The following is a 22,154-nucleotide window of genomic DNA, read 5'->3' as shown; positions in this document are numbered from 1 at the left end:
CAGTTCTATTATGTCTCTGTCTAACCCAATAGGAAATAGGCGTGTTTTTATGTAAGTAGGTAGCTGATTAATTTCTGGGTTCAAATGACAAAACAATATTTGCACATTCAACATTTATTTCGTATTATAACATCATGGAATAATATAATATCTCATACAAGTTACTTGTCTGCGATAGATTACGAGTAATTTATTCTATGTTTCATGATAATCATACACATATGTATTTCACCTATATATTTTTTTTGTTTTTGTTCTGCTTTTCAGAAAATTGATATTGACCACCGAGATTGAATCGAAAACATCAAGATTTAAACCATCAACACTATTGACTAAACAATTTTCTAAACAACAATTTGACACTGAATTATTGTATGAATTATAATTAAGTGCAGTGTTTGCATAGAACTTCTAATAATGACGTAACATCAAAAATTTGACTACTGTACGTTTTAAATACTTAAACATATAATATAATTTTGTTTCATAGGTATATAATAATCTTAAATATGGCATTTTGTTTTATCTATCATTCATTTAAGCTCAGGACAATAGGTTGAAGATGTATAAGACAATATAATTATTTAGGTGAATAGGATATTTTTTCTCAAAGATAAAATTTCATCTAGAAATAAAGCTTTTTCATAACATTTTTTCTAAAATTAAAGATTCAAAATGGACTCACTAACCTTTGGGACGATAGCAGGTAGTAACGTTAACATACATTACAAGCTCGAATGTGTTGGTAATGTGTAAATACTCTTTACTCTAAATCAAGGTGTCTAACTTTGTAGAAATGGTCAGCTTTATATATTTTTTTCATAAAAATATCTTCTTTTGTAATATGTAAATGGACTTAGGGTTGTTAACATTTTTTAAAGAGACTAAATCATTACGGGCACAGCAGGGCGAATAACGTAATGTTAATATTGTTTTAAGCTTGCCGAACTGAACAACACTAATGGTCTTCATCTTTTACCATCGCTGCAGCGGTTACGCACAATAAGCAAATATAGTATTTATATCTCATTGAATTAAATTAATCATAATGTGGCACGTCTTTGATGTAGGCTTAAAAATTAAATTAATATACATCAAATTATTTACAAATAAACTTACAACCATGTCTGGCATGACGCATTCACACTATATCGAGTAATAAAATTAAAATTAAAAATATCACAGCAAAGAAACGCTTAAGCATTTGTGTTACCCCCGGCCAGGGCGCCGCCTCCTCCACAGCAAGGGTGTCCGGCCGCACGACGCGGCGCAGGCGGTGGCGGCGCGGAGGCCGGCGCCGGCGCCGCTCCGTCAGTAACAAGGGCCGCTGCTCGGCTGCGGTGAGCCCTCAGCCGAGCTTAAACGAGGTGCCCTCGCCCGGGTCCAGGGGCGCCGGTTTCTCTGGCAACGGCCTGTTCATCATCTTTCCGGACCCATTGGACTTGACGGATTTCATCGACGACATGTGTTGTGGACTAGTAATTGAACTGTTCTGCGACTTTGTAGAAGGGCTAGAGCTGGCGCTCGAGTTCATCTTGTCGCGTACTGCGCGGAGGTACGGGCCGCGCGGTTTGGCCTGGTCGCCCACCACGTCCGGCATAGCACCCAGCAAATTCTTCTTTTCTTTGTCGCAGTTTGCTATTTCAGCGTACAGATGTACGGCGAAATCCTTTGGTTCGAAATACTCGTGGGCTAATGCCGTTTGTCTGTTGTAAGGGGAAAGAGGCTGTAACTGTTCTAGAGACGGTGTCTTTGTGCCCACACTGATCATCTTTTTCTTATTCTTACCCATACGAGGCGCAGTGTTTTGAAATGGTAAATCGTAAATATTTTCGTCAGTGTTCCTTTTTACTGCAGTATTCTCCACGTTGCAGTTTTCTTCCACTTTAATAAGTTCGTATAGGTGTTCGATCATTTCTCGTGCCTCTACATAATTTTCTGGATCCTCCAATTTTTCCTTTAAGTTTTCTAATAGTTCCTTGGTAAGTTCCTCGGGAAGGGTTTGCGTAGTCTTCTCCTCTGTCGGAACTACTTGCTCGGTGTAGATGTCTGGTAGTGCTGTTTCTTGAATCACTTCCTGGACGCGAGGTTCATTCAGTCGGTGCCTCTCCGAGTACTCGTGCACAGATAATTGGGAAATGGATCTCGCGTTGTCAATTCCACTGTTTCTTCCACAACTACAAAGCCTATCACACATAGCTCCACATGAAGAGTTTGAAGATATTAGAAAATTCTTTACATTTACACAATAACCTTTTCGTCTCATCCACCTTATCAAACTTATAACCATAACCAGAAGAACACATCCGAAACAGGTGACAATAACAATTCCAATAACTTTTGCATTCCGAGCCGTTAGTCCTCCTTCCTCCTTGTGTTTGTGCGGGAATCGGGGATTTTTGATTTCCTTTTCACCTTCATTTTGGCTCGTGAACGCTTCACACTGAATTGTCATTTTGTCAGTACACACGCTGTCTAAGAACTTGCTCAGTACCATGTTTTGTTCAGGTACATTGAAGCACCGCGCGAAAAACTCATCAACGGTGCAAAGAGTTTCGTCTTCGTATTGGCCATCTTCAGTAGCGATCACCTTCGAAAGCCACGAAGAAATATTACAATTACATGCTTGCCCGAAATAATTGCTTCTATATTTTATATTTTGTTCAAAATTGGCATGAGCTTGTCCTATGAAAGCAAGGCTATCGGGGTTAGCGGTTTCAATTTCGTTTTCAGTAAATACCAATTTATGTATGGATGTCCCTGTAGCTACGATAGCATGGGCAGGCAGTTCGTCGAATGAATTTCTTTCCATTATTAACTTATTCCATGATGATAATTCAAAACCTTTTTCCTCGAACGTATGAAACTCTGAGTCTTGTATCGCTACGACTGCAAAAGTGGCATTGATGGCTCCTGTCTCCACGTTTTCAATTCTGGAAGCAATAAAATATTCAATGTGAGACATGTCATAGTAGGATATATGTATTTTTAAATATAACTTTAAGCTTTTAATAATTCAACTTACTTGCAATGTGAAACGTTTAGGTTGGTGACACCTGACTGTAGAGCATTCGACGACAGTTGTTGTATTGAGCAGCCGTGGAACTGCAGGTTGTTGATTAAAGATTTCTGGGCGAAGGCGTCACCTTCGATGAGGTGGAAGGAGCTATTGACTGCCATAACAATAGTGTAGGTGTTGGCGGTGAATGCGCCGGCGCGCACGGCCCGGACTTCCACCGCGTCCATCGTGATCCCGGCCGCTGACGAGCCGAACGTCTGCGCGGGGAACTCAGCTACTGTCAAATTCTTCAGTTGAATCTGTAAAGAAATACATTCCTATTTATATTTTTGAAAAAAATCAAACGCCGGCAGCGAAAGGAAAAACCGTTCACTCGCTGTGCAAGGGAAAGTTTGGTTATATTTTCGCAGTGAGCAAGTGGTGGTAGGATTGTTTGAGTCGTGGGTGTACTGACCAGCATGCCTGGTCCGTGCTCGCCGACGTTGGCGGCGGTGGGGTCCAGCGTGAACGACTCGGGGCCCACCTCCAGGTGCCGGATGTTGCTCATGTTCATCATTAGTAGCCAAGAGAAGGCCGTACCTTCCACAGAAACGTAGTCACATTCTGTGATCATCACCGATAATGGACCTGCAACGACATAAAATTTTGCCTTTACTTGGTTTTCATTTTCACTTTTGATTCTCCGTGCGAGGGCATTGCTTAATCTTAAACAACTTTCACTAAGCAGGAGCATAAAATGGTCTTTCGGTTTGGCATGTTGTCAGCGCTGTTACGACTAATTGTGCGTATAGTGGAGAACATTTCTATTGTGTTAGAAACATTCACGCTTTGTATTACGGTGCGTCCGTCTCGTGAGTCATTATCCTGTAAAACACGAATGCCGAGTCGGGGAAACGAGTATTTTTAGAAGGCAATCCGCGGACGAAGCAGCTCGTTGGGCCGACTATCGCCAGGACTGTCCTTTATTTCAAAGAAATATAACTATTAGTATGCGGCTTCGTTTCAATTAGCCAGAAGAAATCTGTGTCTGACGTGTTTATTGAACCGTTTGTAAGGTGGTGTCAAGTTGAGCTCGCAACTATTTCATTTCATTATTTTATAAGATACTACAGCAATTAAAAAAACATAAGGCGCTCGCTCGCAGATATTTGTTCTATAAAGCATTCAATATGTCTATTTCGGTAGGTGTTTAGAGCAAAGTATGTCAGGGTAAATGATATACCTAATTGGTTGTAAAAGAAGTACATGTGTCCGAGATACCGTCAAAAATTTACAATTATCGAAATTATAATTTTCTATCATGTCGTTTTATTTCGTTTCGTTCATCCGTGCGAATGTATAACAGATCTATTTCGGTCTGCGGTTGCTGTTTTTTTAATTTAATTACGGGACAAGATCGGAGCGTCGAATATCCTAAACAATAATTATCGGGAATCGTTTTGTCGGTGGTAACCCGCAGGTCACTGAACTGTTATTCAAAAATAGTGCAGAAATACAAAGTTGCAAACTAGATAGAACAAACTAAGTTCTAGTTATCGGTAGATGCAAGAGATGACGAATAGAAGCCGAGTACATATGCGACGCGGAGCAAAGGTCACGTTAGTATGCGATAACGAGCTATATGTTACCAATTGTAACTGGTTGACGGAATGAAAGATGTAGAAAGTAATAATTATATAACATTTTAGGTATCTACTTACAAAAAGAAAACAGAAATTAAGAACAAAATAAGATTAAATAAGATTGTATATGTGTGTCGTAGATTTTACCTAAATAAACTTTTTTATTATTATTATAATTTATCTTGTTTCAAAAAAGAAAATCAACTTTACCAATGTCATCGTCCTATCCAGCGCAGCGTTAGCCCACTTTTACATGGGTCCTACTATACACCTCTGCCTACCCTTTCGGGGATACTGGCGTGATGCTATGTTATCTAGCGTGAGAAAAATCGGAAGAGAAGAGACAAGACAGACTAAGGAGATTGTTTATAAGATCTAAAAAAGTATCATCATCATGATCAGCCCATTAACGTCCCCACTGCTGGGGCACGGGCCTTCCCTATGGATGGGTAGGGAGATCGGGCCTTAAACCATCACGCGGGCCCAGTGCGCATTGATGGTTATTAACGACTGCTAATGCAGCCGGGACCAACGGCTTAACGTGCCTTTCGAAGCACGGAGGAGCTCGAGATGAAAACTTTTTTTTTGTGGTCACCCATCTTATGACCGGCCTTTGCGAAAGTTGCTTAACTTCAACAATCGCAGACCAGGCGCGTTTACCGGTGCGCCACTGAGCTCCTCCGAAATAGTATAAAAGACATCATTATAAACAGCCTATATACGTCCCATTGCTGGGCATAGGCCTCTCAACCAACTGGAGGAGGTATGGAGCATCTACCACGCTGCTCCACTGCGCCTTAGTTGAGGTGCTTTTTTATAAAAAACAGTAGTTAGTTATAGTAGCAGTTAGTTGTAGATATTATAAAATGTTCTTGAGTAGTTTACACCAATCAAACTCGGAACAGTCTGAGCGGAGATTCTTCAGTAAATGCTTCGATGAGCACCGCACAACAGTTAGCTAGAAATGCAAGAATTATGCAACGTTAAAATCAGAACTTTATCGCATCTCTTGAAGCGCGTATGTTTACACCTAGTGCGAGAAATATTATTTCTCATGTTTATGACATGTTTTTACGCGCGGTTCTGCCCGTTCGTTGTTACAGATTATCGCTAAACGTTACTATGCGCCATAATTATATGTTCCGTAATAACATAACATAACAAATACTTTATTGCACAAACAGGAAAAAACAAAATACAAAACAAAAGAGAAATAGAATTAGTACAATAATAAAATAATAATAAAAAAAATATATATTAGGTATAATGTTCTATTTCTGCTCATGCACATCTGCATTTCAAACTTTCCATAGCAAATAATAAAGTGTAAAGCCGCGGGGAAAGAAAACATTTCGTTTATTCGTTTAGCTATAAGTATGTATTTTTGTGTGAATCCGTGATAGCCTTGTTCGGAGAAGGCGTGACTTGAATCGTAGTGTTACGGGTTCAAATCCCAGGTCGATCTCTTAACCCATGGGCTCTGAAATCATGTTTGGTTCATAGATACTTGGTATCACATGGTTTCCAGAATTTGTGTCCGGTTAATGTCTTGATATTATAATGATAAGAGACTCGTGCTTCGGAAGGCACGTTAAGCCGTTCGTCCCGGCTGCATTAGCAGTCGTTAATAACCACCAATCCGCACTGGGCCCGCGTGGTGGTTTAAGGCCCGATCTCCCTAGATAGGATAGGGATCCATCCATAGGGAAGGCCCGTGCCCCAGCAGTGGGGACGTTAATGGTCTGGTGATGAGACTCGTCCCCTATTACATGGGTCTTAGACATAGCTAGCGAGGAGTGGGTGTCTATATTATACACCTCTGCCTACCCCTTCTGGAGTACAGGCGTGATGCTATATTATGTGTTGATATAAAATTCATTCAATTCAACGTAACGGGTATACTTAATATTATTAGAAGATACAATATAATGTCTGGAAAAGTAATATTCGTATCGTATCGCCGTCGCGGTCGTTCGTTAAGAGTTATTTCGTGTGCGTGAACAGGAATGGTGTAATGTTATTTTTTGTGAATGTATAATGCGCGTGCGTCACTGCACAGCTTCTGTCCACATGTTGAGATGTCACGGCGCGCCGCCATCTCACATCGGAACATTATAATCAAATACACACAGCCAATACAGCATAGACAACTCTACTAAAATATTTACAGCTGACCTTCGTTATAACTTCAGACGAGTAACATCGTAAGATTAAACTCTAGTGTTGTATCGACGCCACAGCATACAAACGCAGCCTAGACAACACAATAACAAGTAATGAATATCCATTTGCTGGTTGGATATGAAGGCGACGGCTGATAATCGGAGGCATCCGCCGACCGTACGGTCCGACTAAACCGGTTGCTTTCAACCGTTTATTTATTTATTACTTTATTGCTTTTCAGCGCAGGACGTCTTTAGTCGCCTCCTGTTATTTAGCCTGTTACATGTATTCGGATACTACCTGTTTTATATTTACGTCTACAACGTGGACTGCACTAACGACTCCAAAGCTTCACTGTGCATTCCGCTATCATAAATGAATGCTTAGTTGCTAGAATTTCTTGAAAAATATTACTTGTATCTGAATTACATAGCAGAATCCTTTCACAGAAAATATCAACATATCTTTTAACGTTCTTTTATGTATATATACAGCAAAGTGTAGTATAGTGTGTCTGTACAGTGTAAAGTGTATATTGTTATTTATAAGAGAAATTGATGAAAAATTAAACCTTGAAATTCACAGTAGGAAGGACATCTAGTTCTAGTTTAGCCTCTATTGTACCACTGCTGGGCAAAGGCGTCCCCTTCATCCTTCCACCCTACACGGTTATCGGCGAACTGCCACCAATCTGTCCGGTAGGCACTTTATAGTAAATTTTTAAAGCTTGACTTAAACACACATATCGCGACATATACCCGTACTAACGGTACGGCGAGTTAGTAACGGTAGTGCAAGGTGGTTAGTATTAAATACTTCGCATTCAGCCTTTAAGGATTACATCAATGGACGCCGAATTGGTGAGGTACTAGAGCAGTCATGTCACGCAGTGATTGAGCTACGTAGTATAGGAAGCCGGTAGTGCGGCGCTTCACAAGCCAACCACACAATACATTATCAACAACCAATTCATAGAATCGCATAAAGCATATAAAACATTGCATTGCTACATACATGATATCAAAGTTACAGAAAGCTTTGTGTCCGGGAACTAAATGAAAATGTCCACTCGGCGACAAAACGCAGTAATAGGTGTGCGAATTGATTATCGAATGATGAACTTGGACCCGGGGACGGCGCCGGGCCCTTTGTACATTTACAATGAAATGTAATTTCGCAGATGTGTCTAGCGGGATGATTAAAATGGAAACCATTTGCATTCGCTGCGCCGGGCGGTGGTGGGGATGCGACTTACCTCTTATGCTACTGAACGTCCTCTCTTCTATTCTGATTACGTCGCTATGATCGATCTCGAGGTAGAGGCTGACGACGTTGAGGTTGAGGGCGGCGAACCTCCTCATGAGGATGACCTTTACCCCGGAGAGTCTCACGTGGCGCGCGTCCTGCAGCCGCGACAGCGAGTTGGCACCGAACATCACCGCCTCCGCACCCGTTATCACCAGATCAGTTGTCGAATCCGGCAAGTCGCCTTCCATTATGTCTAATTTCTGTAACAAAACAAATCACATTTAAAAATAGAACTTTTTATGTAAACAACTGACAATCATTAGAATAATTAACGCGTTTAGCGAAATAACGCATAAATTAGTATAGTTTTTATAATATTTTTTTGTCCGAGTGAGGTTTTATTTATTTATTTATTTATTTATTTATTTATTTATTTATTTTCATGGGATAATAAACAATTATACATGATATATTAACAACAGGTGTATGATTTTTTCACATAAGTACATGTACAATCAACCACATTATCCACGTATTAGTTTACAATGTCGTCTAGTGAGTTGAAATAGGTTATGTTATAAATTAAACAAAAAATAAATCAGCTTAGGGCTTGAATAATAGATTTTTTAAATTTAGAACTAGATACATTGAATATGTCTATAAAATGAAATGAATCATTGTATTGAGCGAGAATACGACGTAGAGGTACTCGCCTGCCGGCGTTGGTGCGGCAGCGCACCGTTCTAAACAGCGGGTAGGATCGAGCCGCTCGTCGATGAACTCTCATAGGCACGTTAAATCCAATGTCATTAACAAGGTCTGGGCAGTCTATTAAGTTATGGCAGATTCTATAAAGTGTTACAGATTGAAGAAGCATTCGTCTATTGTGTAGTGTTAACATTTCAAACTTGGATAATAAGTTGTTGTATGGTGTTTTATATCTGTATATTTTATAATGTACCGACTTAAGAAACCTAGCTTGGATAATTTCAAGTTGTTCAGAATATTTCTTGTAAAGCGGGTTCCAAATTGCACAAGCATATTCAACCTGTGGTCGGATCAGAGTAGTATATAAATAGAGATAAGTAGATATACGAGAAAAGTCAGTGGTTGCTCTCATTACAAATTTGTACATTCGAAACCCCCTGGCGATAATTGAATCAATATGTAGATCAAGATGCAATTTACTATCTAAGATGACACCGAGATCGCGCAGATAGTCCACCGCAGTCAATGAGTTATCGCAAAGTTTGTAATTATATATAATTTTGTTTTTATTTTTGGTAAAACTGATACCGTGACATTTAGGAATACTAAGCTTGAGTTTATTTATATAACAATAATGAGTTAGGTGGTTTAGATCATTCTGAAGAAGAGTACAGTCAATATCACTATGAATGCTTTTATAAATTTTTAAGTCATCAGCGTATAAAAGAAAATGGGAATGTCGGAAACAATTTTTAATATCATTAATAAATATAAGGAATAATAACGGACCTAAAATAGATCCCTGCGGAACGCCCGATGTTACATGAATTAGATCAGAATGAAAACCATTAACGGTTATTATTTGTACTTCTTGGAAGTGTCTCGAAGTAGGCGTCCTTTGTTTAAATGAATCTTACTTTATTACTAAATAATGAGTAATAGAACGTGTGCGACCGCAATGTAGTTATATTAATAGGACAATTTAATTGAGTAAGGAATTATTAACAGTTTTGATACGTTTAAAGCAGGGTTTGAAAGTGTTGGAGGTTTAAGGTTCCTACTGGTATAAAAACACAGAAATCGTTACCGATTATATTTTTTGGTTATTCCAACGACAATCGAACACCAATGGACTCATTTAGTGCAGTTAAGGTTTCGTACGGCCAAGTAGTAAGTGCCATTTGCGGCAAATCTACAGTAAAACACGTAAAAAAGGTGCAGTTAAAGGAATGCAAAATGAGATTTTCAAACTTTATCTAGTACGTAATAGTTTTAGACAAACTCACAAGAAACGATTAAGTCGTTTTAACTGCTTAGAATGGCAATAAATACGTGTTCAACACTCAAGAGCCAAGCTCTTCTCGGTGCAGCGTTATCCATGCTACTTTTTAGGGAACAATAGGGCAGTGGTTTCCCTCTTGCATTCCGCATAATACATGTACATTATTATTCTATTAAAAGGTACAAATGTTTATCTTTACGTAGGTACTTATAATCGTAAGACAATACAGGGAACTATAACAGTCATCGTGTTTGCGTTCCTGGCGATAACATTATAGTTATTTTCAATAGCTTGTGCAAGTGAATGCTGCTTTAGGTACAATCTTTATTACACGGTGCACACTGTTTCACTACAATATTAAAGTGTTCGGTACTCGTAATGTGATGTTTACATGTAGGTATTGATGTAATTTAAAGTCGTCTGGTGGTCTAGTAAAGAAGGGGTCGGACAGGATACGGGCTACTGATTGAATTATACTCTGATGCGGGGAAAGTGGCATCGAGAGGACACCTAAGGCCTCGGTCTCGAATTTTGCGGGCAGCGGAGCGGCAGCGGCGGCGGCGCGGGAGAGGGGCGGGCAACGCATACCTGTTCTCGAAACCAGCGGGCAGATCGCGCGGCACTGTAGCGGTGTAGTGTTGTGTTCGTGGTTGTGTTGTCGACATTCGCAAACGAAATGTCTGAAAATCGGCGACAACGGCGTTTTTTATTTCTTCCCATAAAAGATTAATTATTCTTCTATTTTTATGGTTCACATCTTTGCTGTTCCATATGGGTCTCCTCTCAAAGATTGCCGAAATAATTTGATCTTGCACGTCCGAGGACATTTTGATACCTACGTCACGAAAAAAAAGTACAACACTATACTACAATGCACCGCTCGTTGCCCGCCCCCGCGCCGCTCCCGCGCCGCGGTTTATCGAGACCCGGTCCATTTGACGATACGCATAAGATCCTGCCGCTACCGCGCCGCCGCCGCCGCCGCCCCGCTGCCCGCAAAATTCGAGGCAGAGGCCTAACGCCGTCTCCCTCGCGCCGGCTCTCCGCACACTTCGTCCACACAATAATGGACTTTCCAAACCACGTTTCCTAATAAAAATATAGATGGCACTGTATAACCCCGTTTTCGTTTAACCTTCTAAATTTATTAATGGGTATAAAATGATGACCCTTATTGCCAGGCACCAACAAATTGTCATCTTCCAACCATTAATTGTTCTGTTCAATATTAAGAAAAACAATATAGGTAACAACATAAGTTTATACACATTTGATCCAAATATCAAGCAATTATTTGCCTTTATATAATATTTTTGAATAATTATATACCCGAGTAGTAAGACAATTGGTTTATCACATAGGAGTTGCACAGCGCCGTTTGTATATTTATTTTGGGGGAACTTGGCTTGGTAAGACCCACAAAAGTGAGAGTGCCTCCACTTTTTATTCAAGTGTAGATTGGAAGCCCCACGCGCGTCTCAGAGCAAGCTCTGAGCTAACTCGACATCCTCCATTTGAGCTAAATTTATTTGTTCAATGTATTGCCCCCGATAATGTCGGCTTCTTGTGCACGTCCATAATGATAATATTGTTGTTATCGAGCCGTTCGCATTCATGCCCACTGCAACAGATAACGACGCGTCCGTGACTCACTAAGATTTGTTTCGGTTTAGGAACATAATACTTTACCTCATTCATTTATAATCCATTTATTGTTTTGTTGAAGCAAGTCACTGTGGTCCTGTGGTGCATAGCTTGCTTCTCAAACGGGGAGCGCCGAAGCGAACCCCGGTACCGGGCCTGCAGTGAGTTATCAATTTATCTTTTCTGTTTTCACTAACACAGTTGGCTCGGCCATTATAGACGGCGATATTGCTTACCCTATCACGTTGTCTAACAGAAAGCTCGCTGAGGTGTGGGTACTTAGTTCATCTTGCGATAGATGTATCCAATTAGGTCATACTCGTGGGTTTATGTTATTGTTTTGTTGTCTTCACTGATTAGCCATTGACAATGTGCCTCTATATTTTGTGTGGGATGTGTATCGGCGCAGAGTTGAACACCAGACAGCCCTACAAAAGGAAGGCGTCGAGATGACACGTCCGCTCTCACATGCGCGATGTAAAATAAAAATAAACATCTAAACCATCCACCTATAGGCTGCCATCTCCGACAGTGTCCATTTTTGAAACGTTTATTATTCCGTTTAATTTGTGTATTGATTTATAAGTTTTGGTGGTTTGTTGAAAAGATTGATAACAGCGTCAAAGAAATGCATTAATAATTCGGCCCGGGATGGCATTGATTTTGATGGAGTGGACAGGTACTCTCACCTTGTGCCATTATGATTGTTTCATTGAGAGTAGTGCCCGCGCCGCGGCGGAGTCCGTGCGAGTATTGCGTACAGTATCTGAGTCAGAGCGCGGAGTCTCGGCAGTCTTGTTTTGCAATCTCACTCGCTCGGCAGTTGTGTTGCCCTTTTACGGCGTTGTAAGTGATGACCGCGAGATACCGCCGTCCATCGCCCCTTCCGATCACAAATTTCGATCGGCTCCGAGAAATTTACATCACTTGAACCTTTTAAATGTTACTTGTCTCACTACCTTATTCAACTGTATCAGATAAACGACGTAAGGTTCCATTCATTCTTTCACAATTCATAAAATATTAACGTAGGTATGTGCAGTTTCGCGTTCGTAAAACGGAAAACCTTATCTTAATAACAGTAGTGGTATATCTGCATAAAGAGTAGGTAAACATAACTAGCTAAGTATGACTGGTTGTAGAGTTGGAGTGATGATTGTGGCAAGTAATGTTAGTACCGCGTGCGAAACCAGTCTAGCCGCCTCGGCAGGCCGCGGGGCCGCCGCGCACACAGGATCACAAGGAATTGCAGAAACATGTGCTGTTTTAGCTATTATATGGATCGCGTCGTACAGTTATTACGAACTTGGACGACTACATAGCAACACAAACCGTCACAGCACTGATCCAGTTAACGCTTAACAAACTTCTATCGATTTTAAAACTAGGTGGATTCGACGGAAGAATACCCAAATACAATGCCCGGAGTTTTCGTTGGACTGTGATGGGGCATAAGTCAATTGAAACAATAGATGGGTGCGATCGTGATTCTCCGCGAACTAGATACACGGGCTATTATAGATTTTTGCAATCGCACGCTATGGCTATGGCTAGGTGCCTACATACAGTACTGGCTCTACCTACCTAATTATTGTAATAGAATGGTAAACTTTGTACTTTTAAATATTCCTTCGTTGTTGCTCAAGACAAGAGGCCAATATGCGGTCAGATTTACCTATACTATACCTGCCTAACTTTACAAGTCGGGAAGTTGACAGTCAATTGAGTGTTAAGATATACCACTTGACCACTTGCGCGTAATCAGTGTCGCCTCCGTAAGAAACACACCGCAGACTCCAAACGCAACAAGTTTTATTTAAACGGCACAAACTGTGATTCGACTTTGAATTGCTCATCCAACTGTCCTTCGAACTGATGCCCCTTTAAATCCATCAAACTTTCAACTGGCACATTTTTCAAGTTCGCTTCGACGCGACGTTAAACTTCGCTGGCCTTTAATAATTTTAACTAGCTCATAAGTCAATTTAAAATATTGGAAAACCCTAGTAGCAATTATTTTTTTCTTGCGGTCTGACCTTGTTGCGGCAGACAGAGCGTAGGTGCCTATACACTTATAGACACGTAACATATAGAGCGTAAGATATTTAAGTTACGGTGTGATTAGAAAAATAAGTAAACTTTCGATAACATCCTGAATATATTAACGGGATGGACATAATTGTGAATGTTACTTACTTTAATGTTTTTATTACGTCGCGACAAGATTTAAATATGTTAAACAACGGTGTGACTTTGCGCGTGTGTTTTTAAGGTTTCGAACCTCAATATGAAAAACGGAATCTTTACGAATACCTCCTGGTAAAAATCAAAAGTTTTAATTGTCTGCGTAGTGTTTTTTTTTGACGTCGAAGGTTTCATGTAGATGAAGATAAAATCTATTTTAATTATTGAACTGCTTGTTTAGGAAAAAATGTTTAGTTTTTTATTACCTTTGATGGGTTTGCTTTTGCTTAAAGTGCCTTAAATTTTGCGTTTTATTACTATTGCCAATTACAGGTACTTTACATAGGTAGGCATCTAGGTAGGTATTCTTACACTCAAATTCAGTGGAGCCACACGATTTTGTTGGTGGTAAGTACTGGACAGGCGTAAGATATTCGTAATGCTATTCTGCGAAAGTTTACATTCGGCATGGGTTTTGATCTGAAGCTGCAATATGGTCAGTTCGTATTCTGACGGTCAAGGATTGAACTCTTGTACTCACTAATTAGTACGTAATCTTTAAATTGATTGTAACTTCGTTATTACGTATATTCGAGAGAGCTTTAGTTCTTCAAGAGCTAATTAAATGGATATGTGACAAATATGACGTATACGTAAATTATTCGTGCGGCTATATACTAGAAGTAGGCACAAAGAAAGACACAAGTAGACACAATAGTTACAAGAAATGCACGAAAAAGGAAATTATATAGATTTAGGAAAACTTGGCGCTTAGTTCTTCATGTTTACCGCTAAATGAATGGCGAGATTGATCCTGTGTATGGTAGAGTTGGACGGTCACGGCTGCCCGCCCGCGCGTGCGCTCGCCGCCGCGTTTAGACAAACCATTCAAACCCCGCCCGTTATTTTAATATTAGACATGATTCCCGGAATGTGAGTGTGCCAACCACCTCGACAATGCTCGTCAATGAGTTCCGATCATCAAAATATATTTATATACAGGGTGTTAGTGACATCGTAACGAATACTCAGGGGGATGATTTAGACCATGATTCTGAGTTAATATCAAGTGGAATTTTTCGTCGCAAAATTCATGATTTTTTTTAGTTTTTTTTTTTTAAATTGTTTTCAATTCTATAATTTTGCGATGAAAAATTCCACTTGATATTAACTCAGAATAATCAGCTGAATCATCCCCCTCAGTATTCGTTACGATGTCACTTACACCCCGCACAAGTACATACTGTACCCATACAAGTAGGTATGGGTGTGAGTGACACCGTAACGAATACTGAGGGGGATGATTCAGACCATGATTTTGAGTTGATATCAAGTGGAATTTTCAGTCGGAAAATTCATGAAATTTTTTGTTTTTCTTTTTATTATTTTCTGTTCCATACTTTTGCGACGGAAAATTCCACTTGATATCATCTCAGAATCATGGCCTCAATCACCCCTCAAAGTTTTCGTTACGATGTCACTAACACCCTGTATACTTTTTATATCGACGTCGACTCTAGTAGACAACTTATTTTTATTTTTTTCTGTTTGATTGCAATTAGTGCCGGATGCCGCTTATGATAAGTGCAAGTGAACTAAACTAGCTAACCTAATACAAAATTATAAACTGCATTAGGTACCTATTAAAAATGTTATTTTATTGAGTATCTTCCTACATATAAATGTAAATTGTTACTGGCAATAAATTTATTTTATTCTTATATAATTTTAAAGTCCGGCCAAGAATTCAATGGCGCCGATTAGGGTATCCACCAACTTAGTTTGACAGGACTAAAGCGAGCTCTATCCCTTTACTTATTATAAGTGCACGACGGTACGAACTACCGAGCTGTCAAACAAAAATTAGGTTAAGTTTGTATACACCGATAGGCACCAACGCCAAACTACACTAAGTCACGTGAAAAAAAAAAGTTTGGTATCCTTGGGGGAGCAGTGGGCGTCGTACGACTGATGATGATGATTAAAGTTTTATCATAGCCGTCATGATGTAATATCATTAACTGAAACTAATTATTAAGTAGGTACCCACTTTATAAATTGCCCTATTTACTAATTAGCGTTAATGTTTCTAAAAGTTTCTAAAAGCATAGAGGAAAATTCTGAAAGTTTATTTTTTAGTAATGTATGTTACAATATCATAAATGATTATCACATCCCCGAGAAGTGCTTTTTCGGAGGTATGTGACCTGACCTGTAAAAAACCGAACCTGTCAAATCTTCTGGTTAGGTAAGCAGACCCTGTGAAAAACGGGTTACCTAATTCTAGGGAGATGATGGTGATCTTACAATATAATAATTATAGTTATAATAGAAGTAGGCACTGTTTACGTCAAGATACGATAGGTACCTGAACATCTTATTCTAGAGAAATTTCCATTTGCTATTAGTATGCACTATTCAAGTATTCATATATGCTTTACACTACAATGAGTTTCTAAGCTCAGCATTTTGTTATGTACACGTAAGTGTTATTTGTTTACGCCTTACCACCTTACAAATAAAAAATAAACCAGAGATGAACGTGAGTTTCAGTATTTGACAGCCAAGCAAAATTTAATCCTATTATTATCGTACAATTCGACTGAACTTTGCTTGGCTGTCAAATACTTAAACCCACGTTCATTCCTGGTTTATTTTTTATTTGTAAGGTGGTAAGATGATAAGAGGAAGGGGTAGACCTAGGATAACATTTATGAAACAAATAAAAGAGAAGGTGCAGGTCGTGTCGTATCGGGAGGTGAAGGTTTTGGCGGGAAGAAGAGAGGAATGGCGGTTACTCCACCGACAAGAGCGCAGCTCTTAAATAGAGAGAGAAGATGATAAGATTTTATAATAAAAAGCTATGTTTCAGGTTTGAGATTAAACTTGAGTAGAACCAGAAAGCGTATATATGAAATGATTACAGTAGGGGAACGCCATGTTGTAAACAATTACTATGACAAAAATGTATAGAACTGATATTTGGGTGCCATTCACCTTCACTGTCGGTTATCGATTCGTTTGCAACTTGGCTAAGGTCCTACGACAAAGATCAGCAAGGATCGAAACCACACATGAAACTGGTCGTGGTTGAAGTCTTGGAGAATGAACTTGATTGAAGAAGTGGAACATTTTACGTATTCAACCGAGACGTTAGGTGAGAGTGGAATAGAGACGATGGTGCTAATTCCTGTAGACACAATTTAATTTTAGGTTGTACCTGTCATTTTCTTATCCGACGAAAAGGAAAAGGACGGGTAATCGACAGGCATAAAATTAATGGGACACACGTCAATTTTAGGCAGGAATGAATAACCCATCCAAATTTATATATTGGCCAATAACCTGACAGAATTAAATTGACAGCACACGTGAAACGGGTTGCATACTAGTGGGCTGACTATTTTATTCGTCCGGGTTATTTATGTTAAAATTAACAGTTGTCAATCATCCGTCCCTTTCTCCTTTTCGGCGGATAAGAAAATGACGGGTATAACTTCAAATAAAATTAGGTGTCTGCAGGAATCGGGGCCAATGCGTCTCTCTGTTATTTTAAACAATAAAAGTCAAAATCTTGTCAATATATCCGGGATATAGAGCGATTTTTAATGGTATGCTTATATAATATATATATATATATATATTTCTGTGAATGAAATACACAATAAGTACAATGTTATAAATGAAAACAAAAGTAGTGTTTATCATATCGATCGTCTATCACTGATTGTTCTAAAGAAGGAATAAATCCCAAAAAAAATCGTATGTGCCGAGCAACGGATGAAAGATACCTAAGGGACCGTATTAGGGCCCACGTAAAATTTTAGCTACGGAATATTTAGCGCGCAATTCGCAATGTCTGTCACTAAAATAGCGATGAATAGAAAGCTAGCTGGCTGGCTAGTCTTACTCGTTATAAGTACTGGCTGCTTAGTCAGGAAGGTCTGACCATCGATGAAGATCGACCGCGCACTCTCAGTATGTCATGTAATGAAATTAACGTTGCTAGTTTCCCTTGCGGCTATGGGAACGTGGACGTGGTGTCGCCGAGTAAAGTTCAAGTTCATCTACCTATAGTATCTTGCTTTTACACCCATGAAACGCATTAAAATCCAACTAGGATCGGCCGATTACCACTAAACTTTTGATTCGACTTTTGCATCGAGCCCCTTACCTCGCCCGCTACCACGAGATATAATGACTCTTGATTATCGCAGAGAAAGTCTATGACGTAATTACGTTCATACACTCACACATTACATTACGAAATACACCATTAATAAAGTTTTTTTCTTATTTAACTTATGATAGGTACAAGACGTCCTCGTTTTTGATAAAAGTATAATAGGCCGGTGATTGTGTTTATTTTATCTTTTAAATAAACGTTTAAAATCGAATATCTTATCTTAATCCGCCTATAGATAAATATGAAGAGACAATCGATACTCGTTATTGCGGTGTTCTCAAGTTTTTGATATTGTTATAGAAAGTATTTTCTTTTAGAGTATGATTTTTTTTTACTTAGACCTCGCCTAGACTTAGTTATTGCGCCACTTGTTTCTGAAGCAGAAGAAACGGATTGAACGAATTGTATTTTCTATGAGCTGGTGTCTTTGACTGCTTTAGTGGGTACTTAATTTCCTATAAGATCGTTTGTTACGACTATTATTGCTTTTCAACGGAAAGAAGTGCATTGATTCAGATTTTCTTGTACGTCTTACTCATTAAATAGTACAATTTTTTTTCAGTGTTAGATAAATAGTTAGGTTAGATTAGCCAGGCTTCTTCTGATATATGATTAAAAAAGTTTTCAAACTATAGGTAGAGAGAGTTTATTCGGAGTGTTAGTGCTTACTAAGAATGAAAGTTTCTGTGCCTAATGATTATAAATTTAAAATGAACGAATATTCGTGTAGTATTAAAGCTATATCCAAATACTGGGAGTATCGCAGTAGAAGGCGCGCTCATCGCAGGAAGCTATCTCTCATTACGTTTTTTTATGGTTTGTTCGTTGCTCCCGACGTCGACGCTCCTACTCGCCGGCGCGATGTGTGCTGAGGCCGCCCAATTTTTTTTATTCAATATTCCGTCTTATGCTTTATTGTTGCCCATTTCTTTGAGCGTACGAAATTTAAATTGCGATTTTTAGGGATTATTGAAAATCGAAGGGAATAAGGTACTACGTATTATAATGTAACGCGTGGGTTGAGGAACAATAACATACTTCTCCCGGCGCCGCGTCGCCGTCAACACTACTCCGCGCAACAGGTGCATTTCGCTTCTACTTTTTACAGCTTACTAGTTTTGTTAAACAGATAACATAATGAACGTGTTTTAACTCTCACAACCAAAACAACTTTTGAGTTTGTTCAGAGTCTATGGAGCAGCATTATTTGTGCCGGGACATTTTGTCTGATAATGTAGCTCAGCGCTCAGGGTCAGAAATTGCATACAGATAACGCAGTCCCCATAGAACTTGGACCAGGGGCACGATATGACAACATTAATTGACTTCCGGTTCCAATGGCGGGGTCACTGTGGACACAACTGTGTTATTTTAGACCACTATTGTTGGGAATAAAAATTAATTTTCATACGTCGTCCGCGTACGTGACTGCTGTGTAGGTACGGTTGAATTTCTTTAAGTTATTTGTTCATTTGTTTTTCGGAGACTATTATTTGGCTTTAGTCATTTGCTAATGTTATATGCTGACCGTAATGACGGATGAGTCACGCAGTATTGTTTTGCCTCTGGTTAGGAATCCTGCCGTTGCCGCCGTCCAGGAGTACCTGGTTTACAGCAATACTATCAGCTCCTTACGAAACGTAACTGTATATTGGGCGTCAAACAGCAGAGCATTGTTCCCGCGATTGAATAGTGGAACAACTGTGTTACCATGATTATAGGTTAGTTACGAATGGTTCGCTAACCGAGACCAGACGGAACGGTCGTCGACATTATATTTCTGTTTTAAAAATTTGAATGCTGTCCAAATAGTAGAGCTAGTGAACCTTGGCTAGAGCAGTTATCCATATGGGCATTTATCTATCTTTCCATAAAATGAAAACAAATTACTTCATCAGTTCAAAGTATAAATTCTTTACAGGATTCCTTTTTGGAACCTGAGGGGTATTACGTCTTTGGAATTTCTCGTTTCTATTGGTTGAAATATTCTGTTGATATATTTTGCTTCTATGCTGGACTGGGAACGCATAGAGTACATAGAACGTGTTCAGCTGCTCTCATATTAACCCTCCCTGCTTCGTTGCAGTCGGGTAACAAACAGACAGAGCGACAGTCCCTTCTAACTTGTTGGGCCATTGTATAATGCGATGGGCTAATCATCTATCACCATACGGTTCCTCATATCCATCTTAGGCTTTGTATCAAACGTGGCTGCAGGTTGTTTTCTGAATAATTGTTCCTCCGCCCAACCCATTAGGGATTACGGGCTTGATTGTACGCACTGGTTGGAATAGCAGTTGATTATTTCGTTATTGTAAATTTGTACAAGGGAGTTATGGTGTCTACGATCTACATGACTGTATAAATAGTTGGTAATGAATTTCGCGATTGTCGGCAGCGTCGCAAATAGCTCGGGCATGCGGGCCGTGCCGTCGCTGACGCAGTTCGGTTCGGCTTCTAACACATATTATCTGTGTCATTTCACAAGAAACACATTTTTACCAAGAAGCACCTACAAAACCTAAAATTTGCCTTTCGACGTATTGACAAAAAAGCTAATTGCCATATTATAATCACCGTTACTGTTATAGAGAATGAGGTCATTAGTGTAGAACACAAATGTGCAGCCGGGTGACGCACAATAGAGCACATTTTAAATAATGTTTCCGTACGCTTTGTGATTAATACAGCAGAATCTGTGTGCGAACAGTCACGAAACAAATATGTTTACTCTCTAATGCTTCCATAATATGAACATGTGAGCGAGCTGGCAGTTGTCGTAAATCCAGCTGGGAGAGGCCCAGGTAGTTCCCTTTGTTTACAAGTTTTTCTAACCACTTTTTATGACTTCAAGTTAGTCAAATTTTACTAGTTGAAGATATATTGCTTTTGCAATTCAAAGGTCGTGACTACTATGCTTTTGTGATCACGATATGTATTAGGTCTCAGACGTGTTAGTAAATTCACAAAAAATACGAAATGAAACCGGAGAGTCCGAATACCTTTGGCCGACCAAAAGTTTGGAAGTTTCCAATAATAAAATATTACAACCGATTAGTTACTAACACACAAGTACAATATTAACAGAGTTCAACGTGTCTCTACGTGTTCGTAATTTCAAAAATCATCACACAGAGCTTCCCTGTATATTAATGAGGCATCTGTTCTCTGTTTTTTCTCTTCGTGTTGTTTATACGCTTATCATTCATTCCATTTGCATCACTATTTTTATCTAAGCAAGCATCTTTACTAAATGAATAATTTAAAAATGTTTCGTTTCCAAGAAAAAGTTCCGTATGGTTAGAGTTATAAAATTGAAACAAGTTGTTCGAGCGCCGATATGTCAGGACCGGTATCTAACACTTCATCTGGCAACGCACGTTCACTTTTGTTTGTTATACCTGATCGTTGGGGACGGTGCAGTTGACGGTGGTCCATGAGGGGTGAGCAGCGGGGGTGCACTCACAGTAAGAGAGTAGACACATTGGGGCATGGTGCGCGGTGGCTGGGCGCAGGGGCGCGAGCGAGGCGAGTGTCGCGAGCAGGAGTAGGGCACAGGGAAGTCGCGCCATGATGCCGCGCTCGAGCGCGACCAACCGCGCGCGGCGACCGTCATCAACCGACTGCCACTCGCAGCACTCGGACCGCACTAGCGCGCCGCCAGCCCGCAACATCGCAGCGCGCCCAACGTCTCTCCGACGCGCTAGGGATGCCATTTATTCAAACTCACATCAATTATCGATATCGACGCCTAATCAGATTTCATTAACGCCAATTTGAGCACCCACTAATGTTATCGTCTCCCGGCAACAACGGTGCAACATTTTTTGTCGATGATTGTTTCGTTAATTTAACGCGAGTTATATTAAGTCGTTTATTTCCGTGCAAATAATTCATTAGGCTAGTTTTAGCCGATACAACAGTCAATGTAGTATTTTCTTAGTAACAAATTATACATCATTGAGAATTTTAAATATACTTGTATCTGATATTATCATATATATTATCTTATATTAATATATAATTTCACTCCTGTGTTCACTAGAAGGTGTGCAGCAAGCAAGGTTTTTGAATAATTTAATATATGATGAAATGCTT

General features: G+C 39.6%; 2 protein-coding genes across 2 annotated transcripts in view; one reads left to right on the top strand and one right to left on the bottom strand.

Annotated features, from left to right (window-relative positions):
• LOC126380209 (E3 ubiquitin-protein ligase MYCBP2) overlaps positions 1-22,154 on the top strand; it is a 129,366-nt gene that overhangs the window by 59,879 nt on the left and 47,333 nt on the right. The window lies entirely within an intron of this gene.
• Positions 99-21,714, bottom strand: LOC126380079 (uncharacterized). The gene is made up of 5 exons (XM_050029287.1): positions 21,458-21,714; positions 8,060-8,312; positions 3,474-3,646; positions 3,026-3,318; positions 99-2,933 (listed from the first exon to the last, which is right to left on the bottom strand). Exons 1-5 carry the CDS (start codon positions 21,626-21,628, stop codon positions 1,349-1,351), a joined length of 2,475 nt encoding a protein of 824 aa, XP_049885244.1. The 5' UTR covers positions 21,629-21,714; the 3' UTR covers positions 99-1,348.

This window comes from Pectinophora gossypiella, chromosome Z (genome assembly GCF_024362695.1).
Source record: "Pectinophora gossypiella chromosome Z, ilPecGoss1.1, whole genome shotgun sequence".
Lineage (NCBI taxonomy): Eukaryota > Metazoa > Arthropoda > Insecta > Lepidoptera > Gelechiidae > Pectinophora > Pectinophora gossypiella.
Note: the sequence above shows the minus strand (reverse complement) of the source record. Positions and strands in the feature narration are given on the sequence as shown.